We start from the raw sequence: 10,573 nt of genomic DNA, 5'->3' as shown, positions 1-10,573 counted from the left end.
GACAGACGGGTGATTTTAGGCTACATTAATTCCCGAACCTTCTCTAATTGTTTCGTGACTTAAAGAACAAGAAAAAGAAATGGACTTTTTTTTGTTTGGCAATGGTTCGGCTTTGTTCTTCCTCCGTCTGCCAATTCGTTCATCCATACGATTACGATTGATTGAAAATCAAAGGATTATTTGATTAATTCCCGAAGATAAATTTGGAAATCTAGTTTTCAATCCCACTTCTTCTATTTTTGAGTTTGGAATTAGGTTAAACCCTAATTCATCTTTGATCTTTGATCTTCTGGTTGTTTTTCTTTATGGGCTCTGATTCCTCTACATCTCTTGCACCGGGGTTTCGATTTCACCCCACTGACGAGGAAATTGTGCGATATTACCTTAGGCGCAAGGTTTCTGGCAAGTCTCTTCGTTTTGATCCCATCTCCGTCACTGAAATTTATAAATCGGAGCCTTGGGACCTTCCTGGTAAGATTTCTTTCATTTTCTATTTTGATTGGTGTATGTTTTGTTGGGAATTCAGTTGATAGAGTTATTTATTGGGAATTTTAATTGTTAGGGAAGTCGAAGCTGAAGACTAGGGACTTGGAGTGGTATTTTTTCAGTCCTTTGGATAAGAAGTATGGTAACAGTTCGAGGACGAACAGAGCTACTGAGCATGGGTACTGGAAGACGACTGGGAAGGATCGGCCGGTCCGACATAACTCCCGAGTGGTTGGAATGAAGAAGACTCTTGTTTACCACAGTGGCCGGGCGCCTCGTGGGGCTCGCAGCAATTGGGTGATGCATGAATATAGACTTACCGATGAGGATTTGGAGAAAGCTGGGGTTGTGCAGGTGAGGAAATTTGTTTTTGTCTTTTGGGGTTATTGTGCTTTGTGTACTTTCTATTCTTATGAGTTTGTTATTGAATTGTGTTTTGGATGGGCAGGATGCTTATGTTCTTTGCAGGATATTTCAAAAAAGTGGTTCAGGCCCTAAGAATGGAGAACAATATGGAGCTCCATTTATTGAAGAGGAGTGGGAGGATGACGAAGAGTTAACTGTGCCTGGCGAGGAGGTAGTGGCCAATGAAGGGTTAGTTGATGTTGATGATTATATGCATTTTGAAGTGGATGATATTGCTCAGGTTTGTGCTTTGTTAAATATATCGACCTTTATTTGCTACTCTATTTTGCATCATGTGGATAGATTTTCAACTTTCGAATCCTTGTGTTCGTGTATTATTCTTGTCACCAGTAAAGTCACGAAGGATCATACATGCTCTCACTCAATGCTGCTTAGTTAGTTTGAAATGTGTTCATGATCTTCCCTAGGTTTGTCCTAGTGAACTATGAAAGTAGAAAACAGGATGGTCCATTAGGAATATGAAGCATGTGTAATGAAAGGTTAAGGGCCAAGAATGAATGGAAGTATGTGATTCTGACTAAATTTTATACTCAAGGTGTACTTTATTCTATTATCGGGGAGTTGAAGAGCCCTTTAGGAGCAGGGTCTTAAGCGAAGCCCTTTTTCTAGCTTTCATAGGAGTCAGGAGGAAAAAGGTTATCCATGATTTCCAAAAACTCTTAAGCATTTTCCACCCCTCAATTCTTCTTTTGTTGGTATAACTAATGTGGGGCATGTGAACCTTACCTCAATCTCAAGGAAATGAGTTACGGGAACTTATGTCAGTTAAGCTATGTTTATGTTGGCGACATAAGCTATGTTTATGTTGGTGACCTTTAGGTGAACTTTGTAATTGAAGAACACAAAACACATCTGAAGAAAACCACTTTAAATACTTGAATCATGTTAAGTTCTCTTTGGAAGTGTGTTGCTTTGACCAATTTATTCTGTCATGCTCTTATACATAGAACTTTCAAGCTAATTAAGATTCTTTTTTTCTCCCTTTTGGGCAGCAGTATTTTGATGGAGAACTTCCAGGTGAAGATGTGCAACGTCCGTTGACTTATCCTCAGGAGACTATCAATCACGTTGAGCTACCCAATGTGCTTGTTGAAAATGATAATAAACCAGAAGTATGTGCAGGTGCTTCCTTTGAGCTACAGCCTAGCCTCAATTTCTTTCAATTACCAGAGCAATATGGAAGGGGAGAAAGTTCTGAAAAGGACGAGCATTTTGCTGAATCAAGTGGTAATCTTGCTGAATCAAGTGCCAATTTTAATCAAGAGGATATCGATTACTTACTAGACGAGCCTTACCCAAGTGTTCCAGATGATCTTGCCCTCATTGAGGAATTATTCCTGGAGACCAATGATCTTTCAAATCCAGTTGAATCTGATCCATCTGCGCTGGATGTGCTTGAAGAGTATCTTACATTCTTTGATGCAGATGATAACTTACAGCTGGCTTTTGACCCATCAGATATTTTTGGTAGTGAAGAACCTATTTCTAGCCAAACAATTTCCGAAGAGGTAATTTTACATTCCAAGCATCACTGTTGAGAACTTGGGATTTCTAACTTTGAATCTAACTTCAGTAAAACTATTGGATCTCTGAACAGAAAGTGAACGAAGTAGCAGAAAAAGAGTTCATGGCTGCTAAACAGTCGTCCGTAACTTTCCTAAATGATGCATCTACTTCAAAGCAAAACCCCAAGGCTATTGAAACAGGTTCAGGTAGAATTCAAAAGATAAAAATTTAAACATTAATAGTTCGAATCATGATGTTCAGATTGCTTCAGAGTATGAAACTAATAAAGGAGATTTTGTTGTTTCAGATTCAAAATCACCTTTCTTCAAACGTGCAAGTTACATGTTAGGAAACATCCCTGCCCCTCCTGCATTTGCTTCAGAGTATCCATCAAAAGATATGGCCATTCGGCTGAACTCGGCAGCACAGACTTCCAGTTCAGTTCATGTAACTGCTGGCATGATCCATATAAGAAACTTGACATCAAATGGCGACCTGGTGAACAACCCCTTGTATGGAAAGAACGCGGATGTCAACCTCATCCTTTCTTTTGCTCAACATCAACACCAAGTTGAAAGTGATCACCAATCTGAGAAGAATGGGATTATCGTTGGGTCACGAGGGTTCTTATTCTTCTTTCTGCTTTTCTGGGTTCTAATACTTTCGGTGAGCTTTAAAGTTGGGAGTTGCATATATTCCCATTGATGAAGAAAACAATCAAAACATTATCTGTGGTAATGAATAAAAGCTCCTCCTCTCAATCAAAACATTTCCCATTGATGAAGAAAACAATCAAAACATTGCCTATTTGTTACTGCCACTGGAATGCTATTTAAACCGAGGGGGACTGGAAACTTGGAACGTGCTACCACCTCCGCCCCGATCTCCGGGGTATGCCTTTTAGCTCAATATTCTTTTGTTTACAGAGGTATTCGAAACACAGATAGTTGGATGGGGAGGTAATAGGGAACATTTATACATACTGCATATATTACATTACTCAGGTCATATTTGGGTTTCTTTTTGGTGTCTTGATCTCGAAACCTTATTTTGTTTTCATGGTTATAGGGTATATAATATATAATATAATATATATATGAGAAATGGGAATAGAAGCTTTCATCACCTCTGAATTAGTTGATGATTTTTATTTTTGTTTTCGATTATTATTGTTATTCTATAGAGAAGGGATTATTTTTAGAATATGTGTAAATTAATGTTAATTTGGAAAAAGTAAATTTATGAAGGTTCAAATGTTGTTGTGGTCGAGAATCAGAGAATCTGTTGTGGATTCTTACGTTAGTTTGTAGTTAAGGTTTATTTTCAAGAGCTATTATTTTATTTAGGTTCAAATATCATTTTGGATATTTTAGTGGGAATTGTAAAAAATTGTTAAGTGGGCAAGATGAAAATATTTGAATATATATATGTACATATATGTATGTATGTATGTATATGTAGATTTATATATTTGTTGCTAGTTTGTTTTTATTTTATTTTTCTTTGCTATTAACTTTTTTTATTCCAAAAACCCCTCGTTTTTATTTATCAAAATATTTTGAAGTTTGTTTTTTTCTTTTCAAATTTAGTTGAACGTTTTCAATTGTCTAATTTTACTTCCTATAAATCTTGAAATTAATCTGCAATTACTAATTTTTGTTTGGTTATCCATATAGTTATTGAGTTCATTTCCTTATAATTATATCAAAACTGTCGGAATAAAATAATATTTTAATAATTTGATAGACTTTTATCAATGAATGATGCTTAGTTTAAGATTTCTTCAAATCCATTCTAAGGACTAAAATTAAACATAATGTTTTAACCCATATTTATTGTTTTTTCTACTAAAAACTTATCTGGCAAGTTATTATTTATCATTATTTTATCAATTTTGACGAACATTAACATTGAATTAAAATAGTGGAACTAAAATTATTTAAAGTGAAGGACCAAAACACAGGATAAAAGTGTGAAAGAGAAATCAAAGAGCCACTTCCATGCCTTTGTCATCAGCTGAGAGAGTTCGATAATGCTAAGAATGTTAAAAAATAAAATTACAAAAGCAGTCATAGTCATTATACCCAGATCTCACACTCCCATTCAATGATGTATCGACAAAGGAACAGAGGAAAAAAAATAGAAAAAAAAAGAAGAGAAAAACTAATAAACAAAATCAAAGAAAAAACTCCAAAGAATTAAGTATAAGAACAAATCTTGAAAAAACAATACAACTTTATCTTTCGTACCTCATAACCCAAATTCATCAGTCGCCTTTGGTAGATCTAAGAACCCGGAACCAAAAATTTTGGTTATTTGGTCGCCTAGCCAATGTGGGTTATTGAACGGTGTTTCGAGGCCTAGCTGCTGTTACCGCCTGCGATCCACCGCCACACTCCGCCAGAACCTTGTCTTTGAACTGATGAGGCAGCCTCCATATGTTTATCCAGCACAGATTTTTGCTCCCTTAGGAGATGGATCTCATTCTCAATGGATTGCATCGACTCCAGCATCTTTTGTAGTTCAGCTATTTGTGCCTGTTGGTCAATCAGGGGAAAAGAGAAATCTTAGAAAATGATGCCTAACTTAAGATCTTTCAATCCACAGGGTCATCAAATGACAAATTTGATGCATCGGCCTGGCCTCCCAGCTTGGGTGGTGGGAAGAAATTGTAAATTTGCCTCGTATGGTTTTGAAGAAAGACATAATTTAGACTCTATGGTTTGTAAATAGAAATTAGAATTTAGTTCTTGAAGTTTGGTAAAATGATGAAATGAAGTTTGGTAAAATGAGCTCTTTTTAAGGATTTTATTAGGGACTATTAGATTTATCAAACTATAAGGACAACAAGGATTTTATATGGGACTATTTATTAGATTTCATCAAACTATAAAGACTATATTCTAACTTTTAAAACTATAGGATCTAAAACTGCAACTTTTTTCTTAGCTATAGAGACCAACGATGCAATTTAAACTTGATTTTATACGAAATACAAACCTCCAATTTAAAGCATCTCGATCGTTCGGCAATTAATTGGGATTGCACAGACTGAAATTCCTGAGATAAAAATTAAAAAATCATAGACTTTAGAACCGAATATGAAAATAATATCTTTAAACGTACATACTACCTTAATGTCATACCTTAGACAGCTCTGCATGAGTGCTGTTTACTTCATCAATCTCTTGTTTAAGTTTGGAATTTTCACTTTGAACTTCAGAAAGTGTTAGATCTAACTTAGCTTTCTCTTCTCTAATGGCCTCGAGTTCAATAGCGCCATTTGGTTGAGAATGGTTTTGTTGTCTACCATTAGAGACACCGTCTTCTATCATTGAAAAGTCCAACTTTTCAGTCTTGGCCAAGGCATATGCAGCAGTAACAGAAGCCGCTGCCGCTGCTGCTGCCGGTGACTGGAATATCTTGGGACGTGATGAGTCTCTCGGTTTGGGTCTCATGACAAAAACCTACAAGGACACAATGGCACAAAAATAATTAATGATAATAAAGGCTTCTAAGAGTACGGATAAAAACAGAGGGAGGTGTATCACCTAGAACATACCTCATTGTTATACTTTCCGTTGTAACCGCCAAAAGCAACCAGATATTTCTCTTGATCAATTGTTGCCAAACTAATACTGATTCCCTGTTCCCGAAATGAAGTGATAAGTATAATACCAAGAAGACTACATACAATAGTTAATCGTGACACTTGGGTACGATGCTGCATCAATGAAATTTTTTATGAATAGACGAATTCAACGCCATTGTTTTTATTAACATTTCTTTTGTTGAAAAAGAAACCAATTCAATGACATTATTTGGACTATCTTAAGTTCAAAAAAGAAAGAAAATACATCCCGTATATACATCTAATCAGTAGATTATGAAGACATCATCATGTTTTTGGACCCTTTATCTACCTATAATGATCTAAATTTCAAAAGTAAAAGCATATCAAGCTAAGAACATAGAAGAACGAAAACACCTCATATGTGTACATGTAATATTTACAAATGACTTGTTTTAAGAATTGAAATGTTATTTGAATGGAAATGGTAATGACTTCTTTTTTTGATATTTGCTAGGATGTACGCTTGGACTTCATAAAACTTTATTAAAACACTCGATGTATGTTTTGCTTATAAGTTTACAAGTTGTCTTCACGAAAACATCATAAATGTCCAATCTCTCCTTCCATAACAAGAAAATTTTCAAAATGCTTATTGCGTGCTAGTTTAGTTTCTTTGCTGATACGAGAAATACTGGTCCTTGAATATCATTCCAAATTCCAGCCAAGTATTTTATTTTATGTAAGGACTGACCACAGTTGCATTGCATGTGCATGTGCCCTATGTCCAGGGAGTAAAAATAAGTCAAATATATTTCATGTTTCACCAGGAAATTAGAGGGTAATCCAACAAAAGAGAAGAGAAAGGACCAGAACGGTTGCACATCACACACAAGGACCAATCAATGTGATTCCAAGATGTTATCATCAAAACTAACATGTAGTGTTTGCAATCATAGGATAAAGTTCAACATACGATATTGATAAAATGGAAAAAAATTGAAATAAAATATATAGGCAGGAATGTACTCTGCAATCACCTCACTAGCAAGGGGTTCTCTTTGCTTGACGCTTGTCAAAGCTAACCAAGAGAGCTTGGACATATTTAACACAATTGTCTCTGGGCAACCTGAAAAGGAAGGTCCACAAATTCATAATAATCTTTCAGTAATTAAATATGTTAGAGCCTATATAATAATTTAAGAAGCTCTAAATACCATTTTTATTATCACCACCACCGACTATATACCAGTTCTCATCGATGGTTATACCAGCATGGCCTGCCCTAGGAGTCACCAGATCACCCTGTAACTGTGGCTGAGACCATTCCATCTGCAGCATGCATAACATCATAATGCTTCTTATTATTTATTTCTCATCATCATTCCCACTTTAACCACAACTCATTTTCATTCCACGTGAAAACATACTTCTCAGGTCTATTATGAGAAAGAAATTTACTATGAATGGTTAAAGGGAAATAGAATTATTATAATTCCAACCTCTGGACCATTAAAAGTAAGCACCATTAGTGAAGTTCGTTCCAATTTTATTGGATGTCCCTGAAGGGACAGCACCATTGGTGAAGTTCTACAGTCTACCGGGGCAAAATAAGACAAGATCAAATACTTCTAGAAGCGAGAAGGGGACGACACCATGCCATACTTCTAGTTGCGGCCGGGTTTTCGCTTCTAACATAAGACAAGATCAAATACTGAAGGCACTGATGAATAGCCAGAAGAGATTCAATGTCACTTATAAACAAGAAGATAGTGACAGTAGATTCTGGCTGCCTGACGAAAAATGTTAAGCAGAAGAAGTCTACAACCTTCTGCTGGATCTTGAGCTCCAGCTTTCAATTTCTCAGTAGTCAAGCAAGTTCAATGATCCAGCCATTCAAGTAGTTGATGCTCCAGCATCCCAACCTTGGATTTCAAGCAAAGCTAATTTATTTTATTTTATTACTTATTTTTATGAGCTAAAAGTAGGGTTTCCTTTATTATAGTTGCCTTGTCACAATAAATATTTTGGAAAGTCAGTTGGGTGGTACAGATATATTTGGATTTGGAAATGAACCTTAACTTCTATGACATAGAGTTAAAATCTGAGGCTCAAGAGACCCCCTGTTCTTCTTTTCAAGAACAACCATAATCACTCATTAAACAGATAATTCTACAACAACTACAAAACTTCAGTTCAATCATTTTACTGCCAAATATATGGCACCAATCACAGAAGTTCCAGACTGTAAAAAAATTGAGACTAGTATAGAGTAACATGATTTCCATATAGGGTATCACAATTTGCAAGTATAATACTTGATATGCAAGTGTTAGTATAAAAAATCATTGTATTAATATTGTCATAAAATATTCTTATCTTTGCCTTTATGTAAAGTTGTAAACAAATAGGCAGTAGGTCTGAATTGACAGACAAGCCAAGAGAACTATGAGCCAGAGTCATACATACAACCACTTCAATGAGGAAAACGTATGCAGGCCAAAAGGAAAGAGAAGAAGTACTCACAGTATGAAAATCCAGCACATGAAGATCACTAAAAAAGGCCGAATGAGAACAACCGCCAAAAACTAGGAGGTAGTGTTCTGCATGCAATGCTGCTGTATGATCAAATCTTGGAGCTGGCCGCGATTGCCTAAGAAACCCAAGGAAATGATGAAACGGTCTCCCAAAATAGACAACTAAACAAGTAGAATGAATACTTACTTTGTCTCCACCTCATCCCAAGTTAACGTCTCTAAATCAAGAATGTGGATGTCATTTAGAAGCTTCCTGCTACTGTCTTCTCCACCAAACATTATGATTTTGGAACCAAAAAGAGTAGCTGAATGTCCAGCACGAGCAATCTGAAATATTAAAGAACTCCATAAGCAATATGATCAAGAACATTTTGAAGGGTGAAGTATAAGCAAAAGTTAATGAAATTTTAATACACCATAAGCATAGACTCCAAGACCATATAAAAAAATTTGGTCAAATACCGGAATGTTTCCAGCAGTCTCCATAACACTCCATGTGTGTGTTTCAAGATCAATGCAATGAACTGCAAGAACCATAAAAAGAGAATACGGTTCCATAATCCAATTAAAAAACATATTGCAGTGTAGAAACACTAAGATATCCATTGCAGCACAGCATAAGAAATATTATAAAGGCCAATGGAGTCTTATAGACAATAATGTAGTTCATAGAACACAAACCCAAAATTCTATCAGATGATCCTTTTAAATTTCCACCAAGCACGATGAGTTTCTTATCCCATTTGACCTGCCAATTAAAATTAACCAAGCAGACCATCAGATGACTATAGACATAAATTGACATAGGTATGTTGTATGGAACATATAATTAATAACTGTACCAATAAGCACGCCTTAGAATGCTTACCATACTGTGCCCTGAAGTAGGCGGAAGAGCCTCAACTAAGCTACCATTGCCATCAGAATTCTCAACACCAGGACTCATTTGAAGTTTAACACTGGACCAAGACAAATTGCTAAGGTCCAAGACCTGTTTAGACAAACGCCCATCAATCCAATGAAGATGAACAAAAACCAAAGTAGCCTACCACGTTTAATACCTGAACATCCGAGAGATACCGGCCATTACGGCTTCCACCGACAATGTACAGTTTCTGATCAACAACCGCTGCAGCATGCTAGAGTAAATAGATGAATTAGCTCGCACAATCAAGACTTCCAAAATTGTAACAAAGGCAAAGAATCACCAACACAGTCCAACATGGAATCAAACAATTTAAACCTTATATCGAGCTGGCGGTCGAGAACCAGAAACCGGCAATGCTACCCACTGATCAAAGGCTAATCCCCATTGCCAACTATCGACATCCATTTCCTATCTGAAAATCATTCAAGGGCACAAAATTCGCAATTGAAAACACAATTCCAATGACTACACTTGCGAAACTTGACGCAGTTGCAGCACAGAACAGGAACCAAGAAGTAAAACATAAATAATTTGAATCACAAACAGTAAACAATCGGATAAGAAGAAGAAGAAAATGGGGTAACTGAGGAAGATAGTTGGTGAATTACCGGTACCGGGAAGATGTATTAGAGTTATCGCCGGCGAAAATTGTAGAATGAATTAACGACAACAATGCGGAGATGGCGATGAAGCGGATCAAGCAAAAAAACAAGAATTCCGCCGGCCGATCTGTGGTTCTACAGAATTCGGACAAATCCCTCTCTGAATCTCAGAGAGAGAGAGAGAGAGAGAGAGAGAGAGAGAGAGAGAGACAGAGAAGGGTGCGTATGCGTAGGCGAAGCGGACCACCGTAAAAGGTCAAGGTCGTCGTCTTTGGCTGCTTGTTCGATGGTGTTACAATTAATGTCACTGTTTATGGATCCTTAATACCATTTGTCTAATTAAATCTCATGTTTATGCAACTACAAAATTTCATTGATCTTTTTTTTTTTTTACAATCATCAAATTCTATGAGTATGAATTTCATTGGATTATTGGTTACTTTTAATTTGATTTGTTTATTACACAAATTCAAATTCAAAGTGAACTCTAAAATTATTACAATTATGAATATATCAA

The 10,573-nt window shown here is 36.2% G+C and overlaps 2 protein-coding genes across 5 annotated transcripts; one reads left to right on the top strand and one right to left on the bottom strand.

Annotated features, from left to right (window-relative positions):
* Nucleotides 1-3,543, top strand: LOC103496468 (NAC domain-containing protein 78-like). 4 transcript variants are annotated; one of them, XM_017046509.2, is made up of 6 exons: nt 1-471; nt 563-840; nt 935-1,132; nt 1,908-2,420; nt 2,510-2,624; nt 2,726-3,543. In XM_017046509.2, exons 1-6 carry the CDS (start codon nt 306-308, stop codon nt 3,121-3,123), a joined length of 1,668 nt encoding a protein of 555 aa, XP_016901998.2. In that variant the 5' UTR covers nt 1-305; the 3' UTR covers nt 3,124-3,543. The 4 variants fall into 4 exon arrangements, with proteins under 4 accessions (XP_016901998.2, XP_016901999.2, XP_050938484.1 ...); XM_017046510.2 differs by having other exon boundaries at nt 49-471; nt 1,905-2,420; nt 2,510-2,618; XM_051082527.1 differs by having other exon boundaries at nt 51-471; nt 2,510-2,618.
* Nucleotides 3,544-4,391: 848 nt separating this feature from the next.
* Nucleotides 4,392-10,348, bottom strand: LOC103496467 (acyl-CoA-binding domain-containing protein 4). Its single transcript, XM_008458325.3, has 14 exons — nt 10,063-10,348; nt 9,770-9,866; nt 9,588-9,665; nt 9,395-9,517; nt 9,208-9,274; nt 8,989-9,050; nt 8,714-8,853; nt 8,516-8,642; nt 7,207-7,321; nt 7,030-7,118; nt 5,981-6,064; nt 5,565-5,885; nt 5,419-5,478; nt 4,392-4,955 (listed from the first exon to the last, which is right to left on the bottom strand). The coding sequence occupies exons 2-14, from the start codon at nt 9,857-9,859 to the stop codon at nt 4,779-4,781; spliced, it is 1,533 nt and encodes a 510-aa protein (XP_008456547.2). The 5' UTR covers nt 9,860-9,866; nt 10,063-10,348; the 3' UTR covers nt 4,392-4,778.
* Nucleotides 10,349-10,573: the final 225 nt, after the last annotated feature.

This window comes from Cucumis melo, chromosome 3 (assembly GCF_025177605.1).
Source record: "Cucumis melo cultivar AY chromosome 3, USDA_Cmelo_AY_1.0, whole genome shotgun sequence".
Lineage (NCBI taxonomy): Eukaryota > Viridiplantae > Streptophyta > Magnoliopsida > Cucurbitales > Cucurbitaceae > Cucumis > Cucumis melo.
This window is presented reverse-complemented; position numbering and strand designations above follow the sequence as displayed.

What these genes read in the sequence shown, in the direction of transcription:
- LOC103496467 (XM_008458325.3), bottom strand. Translation starts at nt 9,859, where the DNA reads ATGGATGTCGATAGTTGGCAATGGGGATTAGCCTTTGATCAGTGGGTA. An exon ending in GACCGCCAGCTCGATATAAG is followed by an intron (nt 9,666 to 9,769) that starts GTTTAAATTGTT and finishes TATTTACTCTAG; the next exon opens with CATGCTGCAGCGGTTGTTGA. An exon ending in AGACTGCTGGAAACATTCCG is followed by an intron (nt 8,854 to 8,988) that starts GTATTTGACCAA and finishes TTAATATTTCAG; the next exon opens with ATTGCTCGTGCTGGACATTC.
- LOC103496468 (XM_017046507.2), top strand. Translation starts at nt 306, where the DNA reads ATGGGCTCTGATTCCTCTACATCTCTTGCACCGGGGTTTCGATTTCAC. An exon ending in GGAGCCTTGGGACCTTCCTG is followed by an intron (nt 472 to 562) that starts GTAAGATTTCTT and finishes TTTAATTGTTAG; the next exon opens with GGAAGTCGAAGCTGAAGACT. An exon ending in GGCTATTGAAACAGGTTCAG is followed by an intron (nt 2,625 to 2,725) that starts GTAGAATTCAAA and finishes TTGTTGTTTCAG; the next exon opens with ATTCAAAATCACCTTTCTTC.